Source organism: Momordica charantia (assembly GCF_013281855.1).
Source record: "Momordica charantia cultivar OHB3-1 chromosome 6 unlocalized genomic scaffold, Mcharantia_2.0 BLBB01000006.1, whole genome shotgun sequence".
Taxonomy (NCBI): domain Eukaryota; kingdom Viridiplantae; phylum Streptophyta; class Magnoliopsida; order Cucurbitales; family Cucurbitaceae; genus Momordica; species Momordica charantia.
In genome coordinates, this window is record NW_028275164.1 from 6,878,617 (window position 1) to 6,901,149 (window position 22,533).

The 22,533-nt window shown below is 35.5% G+C and overlaps 3 protein-coding genes across 4 annotated transcripts; 1 reads left to right on the top strand and 2 right to left on the bottom strand.

The window, feature by feature from the left end:
- Window positions 1-3,975: 3,975 nt before the first annotated feature.
- On the bottom strand, window positions 3,976-5,713 carry LOC111016553 (uncharacterized). The gene is made up of 2 exons (XM_022291992.2): window positions 5,135-5,713; window positions 3,976-4,465 (listed from the first exon to the last, which is right to left on the bottom strand). The coding sequence occupies exons 1-2, from the start codon at window positions 5,699-5,701 to the stop codon at window positions 4,127-4,129; spliced, it is 906 nt and encodes a 301-aa protein (XP_022147684.1). The 5' UTR covers window positions 5,702-5,713; the 3' UTR covers window positions 3,976-4,126.
- Window positions 5,714-8,888: 3,175 nt separating this feature from the next.
- Window positions 8,889-13,995, top strand: LOC111016537 (tubulin-tyrosine ligase). The gene is made up of 15 exons (XM_022291978.2): window positions 8,889-9,242; window positions 9,324-9,575; window positions 10,003-10,127; window positions 10,220-10,436; window positions 10,638-10,763; window positions 10,863-11,119; window positions 11,217-11,324; window positions 11,444-11,585; window positions 11,687-11,855; window positions 12,113-12,270; window positions 12,458-12,781; window positions 12,885-12,959; window positions 13,101-13,170; window positions 13,272-13,429; window positions 13,553-13,995. The coding sequence occupies exons 1-15, from the start codon at window positions 8,967-8,969 to the stop codon at window positions 13,697-13,699; spliced, it is 2,604 nt and encodes an 867-aa protein (XP_022147670.2). The 5' UTR covers window positions 8,889-8,966; the 3' UTR covers window positions 13,700-13,995.
- Window positions 13,996-14,306: 311 nt separating this feature from the next.
- LOC111016583 (FRIGIDA interacting protein 1) lies at window positions 14,307-21,078 on the bottom strand. 2 transcript variants are annotated; one of them, XM_022292025.2, is made up of 14 exons: window positions 20,812-21,078; window positions 20,463-20,550; window positions 20,211-20,319; window positions 19,886-19,935; window positions 19,476-19,542; window positions 19,257-19,329; window positions 18,757-18,812; window positions 18,101-18,197; window positions 17,369-17,453; window positions 17,209-17,271; window positions 15,729-15,788; window positions 15,345-15,437; window positions 14,850-14,912; window positions 14,307-14,740 (listed from the first exon to the last, which is right to left on the bottom strand). In XM_022292025.2, the coding sequence occupies exons 1-14, from the start codon at window positions 20,865-20,867 to the stop codon at window positions 14,627-14,629; spliced, it is 1,074 nt and encodes a 357-aa protein (XP_022147717.1). In that variant the 5' UTR covers window positions 20,868-21,078; the 3' UTR covers window positions 14,307-14,626. The 2 variants fall into 2 exon arrangements, with proteins under 2 accessions (XP_022147717.1, XP_087981593.1); XM_088125467.1 differs by having other exon boundaries at window positions 20,211-20,315; window positions 20,459-20,550.
- Between the last annotated feature and the right edge of the window lie 1,455 nt (window positions 21,079-22,533).

The following is a 22,533-nucleotide window of genomic DNA, read 5'->3' on the forward strand; positions in this document are numbered from 1 at the left end:
GCTGTGCTACCGGAGGCTCTGGGGAAGTCGGAATAGGAGAGCACTCATCTTGGGGTGGGCTTACTACTTAGATGCCGCCAATAGAGCCGGCTTTTAGTGAAGATCCGCTCATATGCTGCATGAGGGGCGGCAAAAGGCGGCTTTGCTCATGAGGGGGAGGTTTGGAACCCGAAAAGGAAGACATGATCCACATAATAAGACATCATAGCGCCTAGAGATACAGGTACGGGGGATAGCGGAGGTGATTTCGGTAAACCGATGCATGAGCTGAGGCTCCCATGTCCCGCCGACCCAAACGACGGGGCCGAGAATCTGTGATCGATCCGAAGAACCACTGCCAGATACGATTCTGCTTCCCCTTCGTACTACCGAGATTCATGCCCCACCTTTATATCTCTTCCTTCTCACTTCTCAATAAAGGCGGGGATGGACTCTGAAATACTCCTCCGATCGGTTCCGACAGTCTTTTCTTCACCTTCTCTTTTCGTACCGCTAGGGATGCTTAACGCCACTTCGCCAACTGGCGTTACCTGCGCTTTCGTGTCTCTCAGTGTGGTCAGCACTGGGTCATGCGGATAGAAGACCTACCGCAAAGAAGGAGTTGGTGAGAGACCGGCTTAGGCAACTATTCGACAGCCGGCCCTCCCTGTTCCCCAGCAACTTCAAGGCAACCAAAGGGGACGTAGGGGGAGATGGAACAACGTCCAAGCTGTGACAACCCAGCAGCAACAACCTGCTTCTCAGCAAGCTAAAAAAGGGGGAGAGAGGAGTGGGGTACGCTCACTTCTGCATTTTTGTTTAGGTTATCGAGATATTCTCGTCTAGCCAAACCCGCCACCTCATGTGCCAAAGTCAAACGGTTGTTCTTCCTTCCCCGCTCCCTCTTTTTCTACATATGCGGTGGCGGGCGGAGCACTCGTCATGACCGGCGGCGGGTTACCACGGGCATAAATCGAAAGCCTAATGATAAAATATAACTAGTTGAATTAGAAGTTAGATCCGTTACTGTCTTGGGGATATCAATAAATGGTAATTTTGTAAGATCCATAACTTGACGCGTAAACTGCGAATGCGATAAAGCTGCTAGTATCAGGTAAACTCATATTGGCCAAAGTGAAAGAGAAGGAAATGGGTGGGCGAACACTCGGCCCAGCGGGCGAACATGGCGGGCTCCGGAGTGAGTTACTTACCGCAGGGAAAGAACGACAGAGTCACTGACCGACCAAAGAGATGGAAGGCACGCATGACAAGAGAAGGGGGTGACGGAACGTGACCCATTTCTTGGGGAGAGTCTCCCAACTATATTTGAAAATGGATTGGTTATCCATAAAGATAAAGAAAGCTTTCTTGTAGTTCCGCTTCTTGCTCGAAAAATGAAGAAAGACTTGTCGGAAATCGCCGGTTGGGTTGGTCCAACCAAGAAGGAGTACTTTGTCATTCCTCGATTCTCGGCACCATCGGGTCTGCTTCTTCCCAAACATCATCGTTATCTCAGCTCTCGCCATTTCAACCCATATCTAATGTAGCCCACAGCTCGCCCCAAACCCTCGAAGGATATTCATGATATTAGGTTCGATTTATGTTCTCTCGCTCCTTGCTCGCGGAGCGGCATACTAGAAAAAAAAAAAAAAGCCCATCTTCCATTAGTTTTGATGGGTTGATGAGATAAAATCAGTTGGAACAGGAAAAAAGTGGAGAAGAAGAGGGAAGAAAGAGAGAGGAAGAGAAGGGAAGGGATTGGGAGAGAATATTGCAACGTCATTTGTAATCGACCATTTGAAACCGTTTTCTAAAATCGGAGACTAAACTGCCACTTTTTAAAATTGAGAGACCAAATAGATAGAAAGAAAAAAAAAAGTAATAAGAAAGGTACACAGACCATATCAATCGTATTCTTGGATTTGGAAGGAAAATAGGAGTAATCCTTCCTAGCATGGGACACAAAATACGACTATTCAAGTAAAAATAACATTCACACAAATGTTCTAACATTGAGTCGAATTGAATATTAAAGAGATTAGTTGACAGTAGTAAATAGATGGGCGTCCACTTATTCTGAACCAAAAGTATATTTTATCCTAATATATATATAATGTGCCTTTATTCTAAACCCTAAACTATATATATATGTCCTTATTCTCAATTAAAAGTGTATTTTACCCAAATATTTATATATACATTATTTTAAAGAATTTATGATACATGGTGGGATGTGTAATATATTTTAAGACGTGATTTTATACTTTGTTTTCAAAATTACGTTTGAAATCTTTGTAAATTTGAAAACCAAAACCTTAATAAATGAAATAAAATAAAGCATAAAACAGAAAAAAGTAACACTCCTGATTTAGATGGAGCTTAACTAAAGTTCGAAAAAAGGAAAACTAAAATGATTTAAATTGATGAATATGTAACTTATAATTTTTAATGCTTAGATTGAATCCAAAATTAGATTGAATCTAAATCAACTAAAATCCAAATCAAATCATACACTAAATTGAACACTAGAGAAAATTAAGATAATAAAATCAAGTAATTTTTTCTCAAGTTTTATGATATATATGAATGGTCTTTTTTTTTTTTTGAGAAATATATATATATGAATGGTCATTAACTAAATAAAATTAATGAGAATATAGTATATAAGGGAAGAATCTTTTTTTTTTTTTTAATATAGAAGTTATCAAAATTAAACAACCCAAGAACTAAACATCCTTTTAACATTTTATTCGAATGCGACAGTCAATGCTCTGTCACCTTCCAAATTTGGAAAATACAAATCCCAACTCATCTTCTTGAAGAATCATGAGACGCCGTTACGGCGGCAGTCGCGGCGGCGCCGGTGGTGGCTGATTGAAAAATTCCACTTTACTACAAACATAATCACCCTTTTCCTCCGTCGAATAAAATCTTAAATTTATTAGCTTAAAGTTTTTTAAAATCACTACCCTTTCAAAGTTTTTTTTTTTTTGCAGGATTTTGATATGTTTTAGATAAAAGTTAGAGAACTTTTACTTTTATAAATATTTTCGAATATGAATGAATTTTTCATATTTTGTATAAATATAAAGATGGTATTTGTTAAAAATTTTGATGTTTTGATATAATTTGTTATAATTGTTTGTTGTGCTTCTTATCAGTCAAATCAAATAAGATAGTGTCAAAATGAGGCTCGACGGTAATTAGCATATATCTCAAACTAAGAAGTTGTGAGTTCGATCCTCTACCTAATATGTTGTACTAAAAAAATCAAATAAAAAGTGCTTCATTACGCGGGATTCTAATTCTAGTACATGTTAAGTTGCTCCTATCAAGCAGTAAAGTTAGGAGGATACTTATTTGGATCGGCCTACTTTGCTTCTATGTTATATCATTTACCCTTTTTTGTTGTATTTAGTAGGTTAATGAGATGCACCCATCCACATTTTTTCTTATCGAGAAACACATTTGCTACGCAAGCTTCATTATCTTTCGTAATATTCGATACAAGGGGTTTGACTATATTTGACTTGATGTAATACTATATTTGATTTGATGTAATCAAATCAAGTTTATAGTTGTGTAGTTAGAGTGAGTTGATCTAGGCAGTCTTTTCTTCATTTTATTTTCTTCGGTATGATCCAAGCATTCAAACTAGCATATCAAATAATTGAAATTCTCATCCCAAAGTTCAAAGACGCAAATGAGTCGGTTGGTTGAAATTGAGCAGTTATAGGTTATGTTGAGTGTACTCAAGTCAAGTTGAGTACTTATATACGTTAAAAGTTTTCAAAAACATCTTTTTTTTTTTTAATTTAAGACAGATTTTATTTTGTGAAAACATAAAAAAGAAGATAAGTAAACAAAAACTTAATTTGCAATGAGAAAATGAGTAAAAAAAAATTGTTCTTTAATTAATTCTATTATGTATGGTTATGTAAAAATAAGTAAAATTATACAAGAATATAATAATAATATAAGGGAAGAATTCTTTTCTAAAATATTGAAGTTAAAAGTAAAACAAAACCCAGCACTAAAAATCTCTCATTTTTAACTTTTTCCTCAAATACAAACGATGCTCCATCACCTTCCAAATTTGAAAATACACACAAATTCAGACTCATTATCTTCCTCAAGGGTTTAGACACTAAACCACCGCAGACGGCGGCGGCGGCGACGGCGACGGCGGCTGCTGTATTTTCTTCGGAATGAATTTCCGAGCCCATATATGTTTTCCATTGATGGTGAACTTGACTCTTTGATGCCCGCCAAGAATGTTGTCGATGGTGGCGGCTGATCGGAAAACTATCCGAGCGAACAGCGCCTGCTCGCTCGGCTCCGCCACTTCTTGCATCTGAAACGTCTCAATGCAGTCGCCATGGCTTCCGGTGAAGAACTCCCGAACCTCCCACTCGTGCACCGGGTACCCTTTTGAGAACGTCACGAACATCGCCCTTTCCTCCGGCGTCACCGCCACCGCCGCCGCCTTGTTAACAATATGAATAAAACACCCACCTTGTTAACAAGATGGATAACAAAATATATATATTAATATCGATAATTACTCATATGCTTATTAATTTCTTTCAGCATGGCAAAATTATTTTGTCATTGTATTAGAAAATTGATTTCAAATAACGTTAAAATTACTTTAAATTGATACTTATCACTCATTTTTAAAAATCAATTAAACTTTAACTTTTTTTAAATCATTAATTCTACATTACTCTCAAATACAAATTGATTTTCAAAATCATCCTTAAAAATGATATCTTAAAAATCAATTTAAGATAGTTTTAAATTTTTCTAAAATCAATTTTTTAATTTATCATAAGGAATTGATTTTGACATTAACATTAACATGTATTTGAGAGTGATTTTGGTGAAATCTTATTGTCAAAATCACTTCACTCTTTCATAATCATATTTGATCAATTAAAAAGATTGATTAAAGAAAAGTTTAAAATCATTTAAAATTGATTCGGTGATTTCACCCAAATCTCATCTTCTAAAATATTCTAAAATCCACCTTAAAAATAAATTTTCAACTTTCTTAATAATTCAGTGAATAAAATATCCCCACAGTAAATGTTAAAATTTTATTTAGTACCAAGCAAAATTCAGCAAATAAAATATCACGCCGCAAGAAACATACCTGCAGTTGTGGATCGCCGCCGTCGTCGAATGTCCCGGCGGGAGGAGTGGTGGTTGAAGGCGGCAGCCACGGAGGAACGGCGGGGGTGGAGGCGGCGGAGACTTTTATGTTGTGACTCAAGGCTGTGTCCATGATATCTTGAAAGGCTCTAAAACAGACGTCGTTTCGAAGTTTGTCGATTCCTTGGACGGCGATTTGGCGGTTGGCGTAGAGGAAGCGGAGGGAGATTTCTCTCTCCAAGAAGTTGCGTGTGAGAGTGAGGTCGGAGAATGGCGGCGGGCGGTCGGAGGAGAGGGCGGCGAGGGCGGCGGCGGCCTCGTCGGCGAGTTCATTGATGAGGAGAAGGGGCAAACGCAGCATTCGGAAGACGATGTGGCGGAAGCCGGCTCGCTCCAACCAGAGCCAAAAGGCCATTATTTGGAGAGCCTCCATTGGATCTCGCCGGATTTTGACGGCGAGAATGGCGTACAGTTCTCTGTCGATTTTGTGGAATAAATTGAATTCTTCTTGGGAAACGAAAGTGGAGGAAGAAGAAGAAGATGAAGTTGAAGTTGAAGAAAACGCCATTCATTGGCCTACCTAGGTTTTCCAATTCTGTATCTGTATGGTTCTTGAATTGGAGTTTTTATAGAATTATTTGAAATGTCCGGCCTGTTAATTATCTAGGTTTTTTCTTTAGGTGGGCCCAGTTACTCTGGTCGTATTTTCCATTCACTGATTTAAGACATATATCCTTCAAGGTTGGAGGTTTGAATATGCACTTCCATATTTTGTTGAATTAAAAAATAAAGTTAAAAATTTTGTGAATCATAAACCTAGCTACGATTCAAATAAATCTATCAACCAATTTGACGATAATTCAATGAATAAGACTTGAAAATACTCAAGGTTTTAGTTGTCGTAATATGACCCATCACGACCATTAAATATTTGACAGCTAACAGAGATTTAGAGACAGGTTCTCACCAGGATCTAAGTATTTTTCAAAACTTATTTAGCTCATTTAGTAACATCTTTTGTTTTTCATTTCCAATATTCTTAAGAAATTTAAGCATTTTGCAATTAACTATGTCTCTTGTTCGTTTTTCTACTTTTTTTAGGAACATTATCAAAATTGTATAGAAATTTTGGAAACAATTAAAACAAGTTTCTTTTTTATTTTTCTCATTTTCAATTTATTTCAAAACATGAATAAAAAAATTGTTTTATCATACTTAAATTCATGTCATGTTACGGTCATGCAATTCATTTTTCTTTACTAAAAATAAAGAAACAGAAACAAGAAACAATAACGTTACCAAATGAGTCCATTATTCTCTTCAAAGATTAGAGTTTTGATCCCACCTCACATTTGTTGAATTAAAAAAAAACCGAATAAAAAAGGCAGTTAAAACTAAATAGCCCTTTAAATGAACTATAAATTGTTTTTATTTTATGTGCATGGTATCTTTTAACTTTTTTAATACGTGCATTGCATGGCGTGTAATGTGTTTTAAGACGTGAACAAGGTTATTATATTTTGTTTTAAAACTAATTATTAAATTTGCAAAGTTTAATTAAGATTTCAGGAACTTTTTTTAATGTTCATTAAATTTTTTTGAACAAAGTTATTATTTTGTTTTAATTAAGCAGTGGAACAAATATACTATCACTATTGGGAGTAGTATATATTAAGAATTTAAAAGTTTTGTTTTAATATTTCGACTTTCTAAACTCATAATCCAAACAATCTCTTAAATGAATTACAAAAAATCCCATTTTCATACACTTTTTTCTTCTCCCAAAAACACCCCTCAACATAAGCAACGAAAACCCACCCCCGATTTGATACAACTTTTCCTTCTTCCCAATATCGATCGAACATCATCGCAGTTGCAACGAAACGATACAAAATCATATATAGACGATTAGCGACTTAATTACAAGTTGTTAAACACCAAGTAAGTTCCCATATATACTTAACAAAAAAGGGACAAACATTTTGATGTGCATTTAGTGTAATCACAGCCAAATATGGACACATAAACAGCTTTAAAAATGTGTACAAAGGGTTAATTAAGACAGAGCTATACTGTGGGTGTGGGGTGGCTTTGTTCTTATCAATTGGCATATATATGTGTGCAGAAGGGTGTGATTTTAATGGCAACTCTGCTCTGGCATTTTATGCCATTTTAGGAAAGTTGGGGTTTCTTTAGAAATGTTTGATAAATGTGTTGAAGACAAATATAGTAAGTATAGTTGAGAATTATTATTGGACATTTTTTTACATGGGATTTGTCAAAATACCTCAAAGAAACAGAAAAAATTAATAGTCTACCAATAGCATGTGGTGTGGGTGTGTTCATTAATTGATGGCAGAAGCATTATTATAAAGATGAGCCCTAAAAAGAACATGGGACTGCCCCTACAAATTGTCTTAAAAAAGAACCATTTTTATGCAAATGCTTTGATTGGTGGGAGAGAGATTATATTCAAATTGCCCAAGTCTATTTGACCCTCTATTTTGATGAAAATTTTAAAGGGAGATCAGTCCATTTAAGTTCAAATTAAAAAGGGGAAAAAGCTATATGAAAATTGTTGGGCTTCTCACATGATTGATTGATTTATCATTCCACGATTTAAGTTTACAGGTTTCTAAGATGATATATATTAACAATTTGAGTTATGTTTAGGTAAGTGGCAAAAACGATAATTTAGTAGAATGGGATTTTATGTTGTAGGTTTTTTCTCCTCTCCTTGCATAACTGTTTGCCATTAAAGCACTTCGTTTGGCTTCAGAAATTAAGAATGGAGTCTGATTGTCCGATGGCTATTCGGCTGATTGAGGGGGAGGACTCCAGTCAGATGGAAGAGGGTACGGTGGGTATCAAAAATCTTAAGAGTTGAGAAATGAATTTCAGAAGCTGATTTTTACTCATGTGCATTGAGAGTTCGATGCGGTTGCTGATTGGCAAAGAGGAACTTTAAGTTTCTAGGAGAGAGTATGTTTATGCAAGAATTCGCACAATGGTTACCTAGTTCGAACCTGTTCCTAGCTCCGACCTGAGAGATGTGGAAGACCTGCTCCAAAGGACAAAATATTCGACGCTCAAGTCAGTAGGTAGCTCGGACTCAATATTAAGTTCGAGGAGAAAATTTCTTAACTGATGGTGAAATGGGACCCTCTATTTATAAGTTTAGATCCCGACAGGAGTCGTAACAGACAGTTACCTTGGTCGGTTTTGAGGTCGAAAATGTCGGATTTTAGCATATCGTGCTCGGATATTTTAGAAGTTGTAACGTAATTGGGAGTGTTGAATCTCTCTTCTCGAAAGGTTCCGAGGAGGGATCTTCCAAGACAGGTCTTTTTAACAACTTATTATGTTCAACCAATCTCTGTCCTTCACGTGGCAATTGTATATTTTATCCCCAAACAAAGTAATCTTTCCTTCTGACTAGATTCAGTCGTAAAAAAATATAACACATTTTCAAAAGCTTCTGTCAGGGGAGAGATGAATGAATGATTAGTAAACATGTGAATAGATAAACTTATATTTTATATTATAAAATTAAAAAAAAATTAAATAACTAAAAAGAACCTTCAAAAAGCAAAATCCTACACATGGCCCCACATTCCCAGATAAATTTAGGGCTCGAAAATATATTGGGCCGTAGAGCCCAAATACCGTGGGCTTGGGCTCAGATTTATTCTAATGGGTTCTCTTCCAGTACGGCCCAAGCCCACGGCGATCAAGCGTCTTCCTCAGGTGCGGCGGCCGAGCTCAGCTCTGCTCTTTCAAGTTGCACAAAGCAGCCATTGAAAGGCGAGGGACAGCGTAATTCACGTCCCGAAATGGCCGCCGCCGGAAGAATCGGTACCTACGAGGATTTCGTCGAAGTCCACGGTTTGCTCCTCGCCGCCTCCGGACTTCCCCAATCTCTGCACCGTCAACTGTTCCAGAAGCTCACGTCGGAGACCTTCGACGGCGGCGCTCACTTCCAAGTCGAGACGTTCGAGGATGGACGCTGTAGGCGGCTCGTCCTCTCTTCAGACTCCATGGCCAAGGAATCGCACGTGTTCCTCGTCGACCATGCCTGGACTTTCCGTCTCTCCGACGCTTACAACCAGGTCAGGTTCTTATACTAAATTTGTTTCTTCATTTCGAACGTTACTGAAGTTCGTTACTCTTGTTAACATGGCTGCGTACAGTTGAAGGAAGTTTCGGGATTGGCCGAGAGAATGGCGTCCTTGATGTGTGTGGATATTGATATGAATTTGGATGAGGAGGAGGGAGTCCATTCAAATGATAATGAAGTTAAACAGAGTGTTTTCGAACTTGTGGAGAGTGAAATACGTGGCGTGAAAGATAATGGAAATGGCACTGTGAGATGGTTGGAGCTTGAGGACCTTCAAATTAATGATGATACACTCTTATCGCTCGATTTAACAACTAAATTTCCGGTATTTTTGTCCTTTGAGCTAACAATTTGACGTTGAATGTTATCATCGAAAACTAATGAAAACTCAATGTTCTAAATATTTGTATCACGTCGTAACGATAATTGCAATGTTGCTAAGTTTCTTTAGAATCTTATACAAAAAGTAGATCATACATAATCGAAATTTTGATGTTAGCTTTTATCGTGCGAGTGAAGCATGATAACTATATTCAGGTACTGTCATATATCATAAAAGTAAAGTTGTATTGAACTTCTCGATAAATGATATTGCATTCTGAAAATTTCAACACTTTTTAACTAATATAGGAAACGGATAAATCTTTTTCCTAATATCATATTATATACTGTGGGAGTTGTCAGTAGTTTGTTGTGCAGTCAGTTCTGTTCAACCACTAGTTTTGAAGGGCGTTATGTTTCGTATGATTTAGGATTTACTTGCACTTAGCTTGACTGGAAACAAGCTTGAGAATGTAGATGTGGTCGCTCGGGAAGTTTCAAAATTTAAACATCTTAGAGCACTTTGGTTGAACAATAATCCTGTTGCGGAAAACTGGTGCGTATGATAGTTCAGTGAGGCATAATACTTTGTTGTCTTCATGCTTGAATTAGTGCCCTGCAGAAGTATTCTGAACTCTTCCTTTTCAGTGGTGAGCAGCTGCAGCAGAGAGTTCTTGAAGGGTTTCCAAATTTGGAAATCTACAATTCACGTTTTACTCATAACTTTTCTGAGTGGGCGTTGGGTTTTTGTGGAGATATATATGAAAAGGATAATCCCGGAAGCATCTATCCACCTGATCACTCATTGCAATGCCTGGAAACTCTAGACCTTTCAAATCGATGTATTCACAACTTAATCAACAAGGTGAGAATTTCAGTTGTTTTGGTTAGTATGTTATAATCTTGAAGGAAATAGGAAATCTTAAGCATTGATTTTGTTTTCATGGGAAGGGATAGTAAAAAGTTAAACTGATGTTTTTTTTTTTTTTTTTTTGGCATTGAAATGCACTACGTATGATTAGTTAATTTCAAAGGGTTTGATTATTCTCTTAGTTATCCTTCTCAGGCCTTTTCACCTGTTGAGTTGCCATCTCTCTCGTACTTGAATCTTAGGGGAAATCCCTTGGGAAAGAATTCAGTTGATGACTTGTTGAGAATCCTGAAGGAATTTCCTTGCTTAACTTCTCTGGAGGTATTTTGTCAGAATTAATCAATCTGCTCCGGAATCCTGCTCACAAGTCTGTTTGTAAAGAGCTATTAGGATCTGTCCCATTTTTATTTGGTTCTGCAGGTGGATATTCCTGGTCCTCTTGGAGAGAAGGCTTTAGACATTATTGAATCTCTCCCAAATCTGAATACTCTGAATGGCATTGACGTAGCAAAAATATTGCATTCTGGAAAGCACGTGATTGATTCAATGCTTCGGCCACGTTTCCCTGAGTGGACTCCTGAAGAGCCTCTTCCTGATCGTGTTATAAATGCAATGTGGCTGTATTTGATGACATACAGACTAGCAGATGAGGAAAAGATTGATGAAACCTCTGTTTGGTATGTTGTTTATCAACTAGGTTCAAGTTAACTTTTCTAAATTCTACCTTTTTCAGAATGTACATGTTCCAAATTTTTTATTATGAGCTCTTTGCAGGTACGTGATGGATGAACTAGGTTCAGCTTTGCGGCATAGTGATCAGCCAAATTTCAAAGTGGCTCCTTTCCTCTTCATGCCTGAGGGAAAGCTGGAGTCAGCTATTAGGTTTCTTTGCTTCCTTTTTATTTTTTAAAACCACATTTTTTTCTTCATTTTATAACCATGTCTTGTTTATGTATTATTGTGCCTTTGTGGAAAATGGCCCTTTCATTTCTGGTTTCCAGCTTTACCATATTATGGCCAATCCACAATGTTCAGAAAGGTGATGAATGCACTCGCGATTATCTATTTGGCATTGGGGAGGAGAAACAACGGTCTGCTAGACTTACTGCTTGGTTCCATACCCCACAAAATTATTTTATGCATGTACTTTCCTACTAATGCATCCCTTTTACTTATCCATTTACCTATTAAAGCTGAGAGGGGTCATTGCTAAGTTTGAATCTAATGTAGAGAAATTATATCAGGAGTATGAGAAACACATCAGGAATCTGCAGTCAAAAGTGTTAGCTTCACCAATATCTCAAACCATGGTGAACACAGAAGGACTACAGCAGAGCAAAGGAGGAACTTTACATGTTTACACTGACAATCCTCAAGTTGAAGAATTTTTAGACCGCCCTGAATTTGTAATTAGTATGTACTGCAACTATTTTCAATTATGTTGGGATACATTAGTATGTAGCTCTAATGTAGTTATTCATTTTGAGACAAAAGTACTTCCAAAAAATCAATCGCAGAAGGGATAGCTATTATAATTTCTTCCCTCTCCATGATCAATTACAAGTCAGAAATTAAATTCTGTTTTGTTTCAAGAATTGTACTTCATTCAGCATGTTGATCTTTTTCTTAAATTGACATAAATGTTTTTTGTACAATTTATTTGCTTCCAGCTAGTGATCCTAAAGAGGCAGATATTATATGGACAAGTATGCAGATTGATGAGGATACGAAGAAAGCTACTGGAATAACAGATGAGCAATATATTAACCAATTTCCCTTTGAAGCTTGTCTTGTCATGAAACATCATTTGGCAGAGACTATTCAGAAGGTACACCATGGGAATTAGCTCTGATATTGATATGTATATATTTGGAACTATTTGGTTTTAAAAGACACTCATTTTATCTTTAGTCTAGGCAATAATGTAATGCATGAGTTTGGATAATCAAGAGGAGTGATATTTCTTATTTCTTTCTGCCAAATGCTAAAACATGGAAGTTTCACTTTTCCAACAGGCACATGGATGTGCTGAGTGGTTGCAGCCTACTTACAATCTTGAAATACATTTATCTCAACTTATTGGTGATTATCTTGTGCGCAAAAGAGATGGGTTAAATAATTTATGGATACTGAAACCATGGAATATGGCCCGGACTATCGATACTACAGTCACTGATAATCTATCTGCTATTATCCGTCTCATGGAAACTGGTCCTAAGATATGTCAAAAGTATATTGAGCATCCTGCACTGTTTAATGGGAAGAAGTTTGACCTGCGTTATATTGTACTTGTACGCAGCATGAAGCCTTTGGAAATCTTCCTCGCAGATTCTTTTTGGGTATGTGAATTCTGTGATTGCAAATTTCTTGTGATGCCTCCTATCATCTTTCTTGAACAAACTATGTTGAAGTCAATACTCTTAAACCCTACCCCTTCTTCAGGTCCGATTGGCAAATAACCCATACTCTTTAGAGAAGCAGAGTCTTTTCGAGTACGAGACTCACTTTACGGTTATGGTACGTTCTAATCACCATATTTCTTGTAGTTTATCCTATAGTTGGTACAAGCATTAGCTTTGGGTGCACCTGAGCAATCAATTCAAATGCTGTTTCATCTTTAGACCACTTTAATAGCTTTACCATATGCTTTACTTGCAGAACTACCGTGGAAGATTAAACCATAAAAATATAGCAGAATTTGTCAAGGAGTTTGAACAAGAACACAATGGTATGCGAACCTTTAATTTATAGAAACTGTTTCGTTCTACGTTCTATTAATAGTTCCCTTTTAATTAGTTAAAGCTTTATGCCCTGACGAGACTATTGCAGTTAAGTGGTTGGATATCCATTCGAGAGTAAGAAGTATGATCCGATCGGTTTTTGAGTCGGCTGCAGTGGTTCACCCTGAGATGCATAGTCCATTCTCTAGAGCCATGTATGGCCTGGATGTGATGCTTGATGCCTCTTTTCAACCAAAGCTATTGGAGGTTTGAGTTAACACAATGCTGTCTGTTATTCATTATTTGAGATGCTTTTCATCGATAGCATATTTTCAGTCAATCGTGTTTGCTGTTTTACCAATCTTGGCAATGTTTATCTCATTTGTTTAGGTGACTTACTGCCCTGATTGCACCAGAGCTTGCAAGTATGACGTCGAAAATGTCTTTGAAGATGGAGTTATAAAAGGTCGAGAATTTTACAACCATGTATTTGGTTGCCTCTTCTTAAATGAAACCACTCATGTCACTCCACTGTAACTGACACAGCACAATTTTGTAATGGTAGATACTAAGATTCTTGGTTTTTTTTTTTCCTTTTTTTTTTGGCTTTTTTGGGGAGGGGTGGGGTAGAGTGGTCTCTGTTCTAGTTTTTGTCCATCTTTGATCGTACTTGTAGCTTGTATCATTATTTTTCATTTCAATGTTTTGGTTTATAATGTAATGGGTTGATATATCTTTGGAATGAGTGGAAATTATCCTTCGGGGAATATCGATGATGAGTTATCTTCTTTTGATTCCTTTATTAATACTATGTAGCATTCTATTTCTTGCTAGTGTTCCTTCTTGGATGAGGGTTGTTTTGGCTGCCTTTCTTTTTGAATATACTCCTGTTTCTTTAAAAAAAAAAAAAGTGTGTTGAAATTGGTAGTATGTAAATCTAGATAGCTTCAATTGTGTTTCAAAATGAGTGTTCCCTATTATTTGATGCCTATTTGCTCATTGTTTACTGCTTATGACTAATCATAAGGAAGCAAATATTACATCTCACTTCTAAAAATCAACATTTTGATAACTACCAGCTCTTCCATGACACATTTAAATGAAACTTGTTATTGTGCGAATAATTGTAAAGAATGCATAAATGTAACTTGGAAGTACATAGTAATTTATAACACCTGTAATGTAACTTCTTTCAAAAGACAAGGAGATGTACAATAAATCTATGGTCATTTCGTGTGTGAGGAACCAAACAAATTGAATTTAGTCACCAGTCTATATGAGGGGAAAGAATAGGAGTTCTAACGAGTCTTGAAAGAAAAAAAGAGGGGGAAAAAAGAACCTTCATTGCTTCACAGCTACTGCCTGTATTTGGTCAAAGTACTGGAGGCCAGAATGCAGGAGAAAAATCGGTCTAATCTGTTCATATTTGAAACTTAAAACTCTACATATGGTTTTGTATAGGCATCAACTCTCCTGCTGCTCTGATGTTGCAGATGCATGTGATTGCTTTCTTAATGCTGAAACCCTCTTTTGCAATTCAATATTTGATTTACGCTCGACTTCAAGCGCTCTCTCGAGCTTTTGGGCATTGACACGAGGTTACAATTTTAGTGAAACCATTTCATCGGAAGCAACTAATTGGAAACTAATTGTCAATCAGACGAGTTAATAGAATAAGCTGTAATACCTTTGCAGCCCGTGTACTCCATTCTCCAAGAATAGCTCTCAGTCTTTCATTTTCTTCCACGTACTATTCAAAGGATGGTCAATGTCAAGGAGAAGTTGAAATAAGCAAGATGTTAAATTCTGATTGATAGAACCCGAACACTAAAGATATATTGAAATATAAAAAATATAACAACTACAATAACTACCAAGTATTTCGAGGTACTTGGACCCTCCCATCTCTAGAGTATTCTTACTCTAGCCTAAACTATACTAACCTACCTTCATCCTTTCCCCCTCACCTTAATTATAACCAAACTCCCTAACCCTATCACTAATATACCCTAATAATATCCTCAACCTATCCTAATAGCAAACGTATCAAATTTGCAGGCAAAGGATTTTCCCATATGCAATACATGAGGATGTTGGATTGGAAAAAATTATTATTATTATTTTTTTTTAATTGATGAGAAAACGAACTTTACATTAAGAAAAATGGAAAATGAACTCATACCTGCTTGTTGGTGGTGAGAAACTTCCGAATCTCAGTATCCCTCTCAGCTATTACAGATCGAGCAAGCCTAAGTTCTGATGTCACCTGATTCATCTGCAACATATAATTCATATTGTCATGGAAATTTCTGACTGCATGTGCTGCTCAAGGTAATTTCGGTCTTAAGTAAACCAGTCATGAAAGTCGGTAAAATCAAATGTCTTTTAAACATGAATTCATGTCCTGGTGGTCACTTACCTATGAACTATGATATTAAATAATACAAGGTCTTCGGTACAAAAGGTTGGAGTAAAAAATTCCATGAGATTAGTTGGGATGCATGAAAATTGGCCGTCATTAAAAATCAAACAACAGAATACTCATAGTGCTGTAAGTAAGGCATACCTCAGCTGAGAGCGTCCGCAATTCCTGATCACGAGCAGCTAGCATATGTGCAAGATCAACCTGAAAATGAGCCCACTGTTAACTACTACCATTTTCATTCACACTACATTCCTTGACCTATTCCTTGACTATCATGTGAGATAATTTTCACTTTCATGTACTCTAATGAAGTAGATGACAAAGAACCATTCTGATTTGGCTCAGTGGCCATTAAGGCAAGTGAAAAAAGTAAAAAAGGTTCGTACCATTTTGGCCACCTGCCAAAGATATTAAAATCTTATGACTATTCCAACCACTACAAGTTTAAGGGTTATCCCGTGAGAGATTAGTTCAGGTGCACCTAAGTTGACTTGAACACTCTCAAATAACAAACAAAGAAGAATGTAAATTACAAAGCCAGGAGACATCAACATCAAATGATAATATTAACTCAAAAATTTATCTCACGCAATTAAAACCAGAATGAAATACACCTATAGTCCAACATTCAGGAATCATAAACCATCAGAAACCATCCATGCAACTTTACGAGGTGCAGAATAAATAGGTAGATTGACCTTTTAATCCCATATAATAGAATTTATGGTTGATTGGCCAATGCTTACACTTTTTCCAGAACATACTCCCTACGAGCTCCCACTTGACAAAGATTCTTTTAATGCCCTATAATGGTAATTCAATTTTTTGGCTCCCTACACACTTAGAAGCACAGATACGAGACACAAACAGAGTGACATGTCATTTTCTATTAATTTGGGACAGATACAACAAGGGCACATTTATTAAAATATAAAAAAAATTTAGTAGATATCATTTTTATACTAGAAGAAAATTCAAAGTCAATAAGTTTATGCATCTTTATGCTTAAAAAATGAGTTTGGTGTATTTTGCCTTCAAATTTTATTATTTTGTCCTATATTACTATGTATATCTTTTTCTTTTTTTTATATGAAACAAATATTTCATTGATGGTATGAAATATACAAAAGGCCAGATGGGCGATTACAAGAAAGCTTTCCAACTTATAATAAGATCATTTAGAGAATAGCTACTAAAAAGTGGGTAGAAACATTTACACCATCCGAGAGCTAAGGTAATAACCCTATCAAAAAATAAATCAAAAGGGAGAGCCTTGTCATTAAAAACCCTGTTGTTCCTCCAAAAGAAGGCTCAAGCATTTTTCTTATGCTTAACAATTGTTCCATATGTGGCTAACAAATGTTTGATTGATATTCACTTTGTACAAACTAGTATGTGACACATTTATTGAGTTAATAAGTGTTCAAAAAGTATCAGAGTGTCTGACACGGACACGTTTCTTAAATTGAATTTTTCGTGCTTTTTAGCTGCCACAGGTCCTGAACATGAATACTAATGAGTTCGCTCACACATTAATGACATCTAACAAATCAGGACCAAGTTTAGTTATACAAGTACCATACAGATAAAATCTAAAAAACAACAAATTAACATTGATCACCTGAGGCGTGCTTCCATCACTCGACCGTTCATATTTACTTAAGCACTCTTGCAACCGAAGAATCTGAGATGCACATAAACAAAAGTTTGGGAAGGAGCACAACAAAATCAAGGGGCTCTGTAGCTAATTATCTTGAGGTAAGTATGAGGTTATGGTATACCTCTTCATTCAGAAAATGAAGATTCTCTCGCTGGTATTGCAACAGAGCCATTTGCTGATCAGAAAGTCGACCAACATCGTGATACCTATCCACCAAAGAATTTTTAATCGTAAATCACGAGTAAAATAATTTCTCCATCTGCAGGCACCAGTATTTTCTTGGGACAGATCATACTCCATATGATTAAGCTAGGAAGGACAATTGACTAGCATAATAAGATCTAGGGAGTACTAAATTTTAGTCACTCAAACTATTATCCTTGTGGCTGTAATCCTCCCTCTTAGCTTGCCATCAAGTGGTTTTTTCTTAAATAACCAACAGAAATATTGTCGTTGTTCAATATTCTTGAACCCCAGATTTTCCGTTCTTTGCTTTATCATTGAAATCTAAATCCTCGGCTCTCTATGGCAGAAACAGACACAAGTCACACAAACAAACACAGGGAATTTCTACTTCAATGACTACCACACAAATATTTTATTTACTATCCTTGAATCTTAGCTCGTTAGTTCTAGTTTCATCATTGCAAATCTAAATTTTGTTACTCTTTTGTGGAGGCAAAATAAGTCTTTCATGTATAAGAAAATTTTATCAAAATAGAATAAGGAAAAGTTATTATTAGTATCGGGAAAATGTATTTGAACAATAAATTTTCTAAAGACACGGTGACTACCGGGCTTCCAGATATAGACTAGAGAGCAGAGTACTATGATAAGTTTAATAACTTAAAACCTTAGATCTTCCAAAGAACTTGATTGCTGAAGTGGAGAATACAATGACTTCAAAACATCAGGCTGAGAATTCAATGAATTGTACTTTTGTACATAACCTGCATTGCACACATGACTATATAAATCACAATGTTTTCTGAGCACAGAAAATAAAAAGATGTAGAAATTCAAGTAAATATATTTGAAAGCTGGAAATATCTTATTCTGAAAAGCATTAAGAATCGGTTATGTTTTTCAGTCTACTGAAAGCAGCCTATTAGCAAAAAAATGCCACACACTATGCAGCCATCTACATCCAATGACATGTTACCATCCCAATTCATCACTAGATTACAAAACCACAGTTTCTAGAATCACAATCGAAAGAACCAACTGACCAAGTTGATGGGTAAAACATAACAATAATTCAATAACTGAGTCCAAAATTTAAAAGAACAAACTAATTCCAATCGATAATTTCTCCTATTTTCCACCACTACAGCTATACTTCCCTCTTGACTCATTGGAAGTGTCTTATGTAAACCCTTATGGGCTTTTGTAATTTCACACATCAATGAAATAGTTTCTTACACTAAAAAAAAAATTCCAATCGATAATTGAAAACGCTATTGGTACAAATTTACTCCTGAAGAGATCCCATGAATACATACAACTTACCAATATATAAAATCATAAATGATCCAGCACATACTGCTTCAATTACCATAATCATCCTGCAGATATAAAAGGTGCATCGAGCACCATATCTCATCAGTAATGTACAGCTAGCTGAAGATGGGAACATGAATTAAATTTGTCAACCATTGAGTAATCTTTGAAGGGAGAAGCTTTTGACAACACTATCAATATGCAACAAAATGAGAATAAGAAATGAAATGATATGCAAATCAAGTATCTGTAGTTTCTAATGCAACCTTCAAAAAATTGAAAGCTACGGTAGGACAATGACAACTATAGTCAGAATATGGTAATAACAGAATGGAACATCCATGGATGTTATAAAATGTAGAAATATATATAGAATATCTTTAGGTGATCAGATAAATGGTTACAATAAGAAGACATGAATACTCAAAGGAAGAATGAAACAAAGTAAAAACAGTTCATTAAAAAAAAACTATTGTACTCAGCATTCACATATTGTATAACCTCACTACCTTAAAATTATTGGGATCGAAAGTGCACTGATTTGAGGTTCCCATACAATGACGAGTAAAAGGGCAGCAGTTCCTGATATTAAACAATAATTTAAAATTGGGATCCATAATTATAGAATAAGGTAAAAAGGTTTCACTGCCAATTGGCATATAGCAATTCTTCACCAATTATATGTGAAGAGTTTTAGATTACTAAGTAGGGGCAGCTATATAACATACCATATGCAGTAACAGCAAAAGGTAGACGAACAATATGCTTCAACTTCTGGCTAAAGCTATAATAACCCTACAAGTAAAAAGGGGAAAAAAACCATTTTATTGCATTAAAACATGAAACACAACCACCAAATTGTAAAGAGACCAATTATCCTAAATTCAGAATTCCTTCAAGAAAATCAACTGAGAGAACTAATCTAGTAGATTGGGAACACACAATAAAAAGAAAACAAAAAGTCATGGCTCATGAGAACTTTTTCTTTTCATCACCATAAAAATCAATACTTTAGTTCATATTGCAACTTCAATCTCTAAAATTTTCAACCTCTTCAAATTTTCAAAAGAAAAAGGACGCAAAAAAATTCCTTCATTTGGAAACTATTTAGAAACTTCACATTACTAACTACAAGTACCTGCAAGCGAATTTTCTGGACTTGGTATACTAGATATTGCTGAAAGATACCTGAAATGGCAGACCATGTGGTTGTTTGGTTTGGTTTCTAAACAAGTATAAAGATCAGTTCATAATCAACCTTTTGATATGTCAAGACGATTAAAGTTGTGTTTAGATTATCAATTTCAATAGCTTTTATTCCTAATGAGAACTACAAGGAAACTTTTAACCATGTAATGACAAAAATTCATAGAATAGCTTAGTGGATATCAGAAAATGAAATTCTCCACTACTTTGCTCATCAGAAAACAGGAATAAGGCTGCTTTGGACTTGCTAAGAATACCTGTGAGCATCAACAGAACAACATCACAACTGCAGAGCAATGGTTCAACCCAGTGCTTTATAGGATGAAAAATCCATGGTGCTCCAATAGCCAGGGCAGCATAGCCTACCTAAATTGAGGAAAATGTGTCATCAAGTCAACCTTTCTAAACAAAGTAATACAGTAAGCCAGCCAATTAAAGAAATATGGAACTTTGCCTAACTAGCATTATAGCTGAATTGTGCTTAAATTTTAGGTGGAGGGTATACTTGCCAAAACAAAACAATAAATTATGCTCCCAACTGTTCTTGCAGGCTTCCGGTGACCGAATAACGGGGCCTCATGCAGTATATCGAGAAACCTGTATCAGCCCAATGATGGAACTATCAGCACCTCGGATGAAAATTTTATTTAACGACATAGAAAGCACCGAAGGGAGCTAGATTGAAAAACGAATACTACATAAATTCGGAAAGATGTTCAGCCAAGCAAACAGTGGAGGAGCAACTAAAATTGAAAATTTCAAACAAATAAATGGGCGAGTTTGAGCTCAGAATGATCGGAGGCTTGAAACAAACAGATTACACGGAATCAAACGTTTTAAATATGCGGAAAACTTTACATCGCGTTGTCTTCGGATGTTGTTGCCCGCGAAGAGGCGTGCCTCTCCGCTGCCATGGTTGGTCTTGAGATGGCAGAGGCTTACGCCTTACACCGAGATGGAAGAAGAATTGGACGATGAATTGCGCTGTGGAAGCCCACCGGAACCGCCAATTTGACTTCTCCGATGCCGATGATCGGTGATTTTTTCCCGAGAGAGAGAGAGAGAGAGTATGATTCTGCAACTTAATTTCAGCACCTCCTCGTCGCCAGGGAATGAAGAGTTATAACTTATAATTTTAATTCATATTCTTCAAAAAATAATTTGTCAAATTATATGATTTATTACTAATATTTATGTTTTTCTTTTAACAATAATTTTTGTTAAAATTTTGAGCACGAAGGATTGGAATCTCTTCCCTTAAGGGAAAAGAAAAAGTAAATTATGAGTTATATACTACGAGGACCAAAATCTTTCACATGAAACAATTTGTCAAGATGTTACTTCGTTCGATAAATAGTAGTGGAATCGCTGATGTTTGTATTATTAATATTTATGTTGGTATAAGTTAAGATTTAAATATTATTTTGGTTATGATATTTTTTACTTAATTTATTTTGCTACTTATTTTTTTAAAACGTTCATTTTTATTTGTCAGAAGCGAACATAGTTCAGTTGTAATTGATATATATTTTCAATCTAAGAAGTCATGTGTCTGATCCTGACCTTTACATTTAAGTAATCAATTTAATGTCTATTTATAAAGTTTTTACATAATTTTGTACCTAATATACATCATTGAAATTTTTTTAATACAAATCTATAGCTACATCTCAAAAATTTTTGTAAGTTTATAAATATTTTTATGATATATTAGATTTGATATATTGATTACTCTTATAATATAATTGATATCAAACTCCTCTGTTTATGGAAGAGATTAACATAATGATTGATATAAATTCATTTGGCGCAAATATATATCCCTTAGATTCTCACACTAACTTAAAGTTATAGCCATAAATACCAATGAATATTCTTGAAAAGTAATTATAGAGATTAAAATATTTATACAAATTATTTTTATTAATAAATTAAGATTTTATGTTTCTTAGATGAGTTATTGTTATTTTTTTATCTTTGAAATTTAGTCGGTTTTATCTTAAAACTTTAAAATTCCTCAATTTGAACCTAAGATTTAACGTTGTAATTCAATGTAAATTTCTCCGATAATTCATTATTTTTCGATATGAAAAATCAAACACTAACGACTCACGCATAAAATCAAGCGCATGATTGACTATTGATTAAATAGTTCAAATTCATTAATTGAAATAAAAATTAAGCTTAGTGTTGTTTTCTTCGCCATGTTCTTAATTTTGTATCAAATCTATGAGTATTATCCATCGATTATAACTGAAGAAAAGAGTTTGAAAGGTAAAACTTGAAACACTTCTTCAATACGATGAAATTTAAAGTTATATAAAATATAATATTGTACTGAGAAAAAGAATAAAATTTGAGCAATATTTCAATTTCAATTTGGTTTTGGTGTTTATAATTTAAAAGTTTTACCAAGGTGTTTTATGTTATGTTCAACATCTTTTTAGAACAAATTGACATGTACTAACATGGCATTCGTTAGTATAAATGACATGATCACTAGACTTTATTTTTATTCAGAACTGGCAAAAGAATGATGTGAATGAAAAAGAGGGAACGGAAAGCGCTTCGCTGATGTAC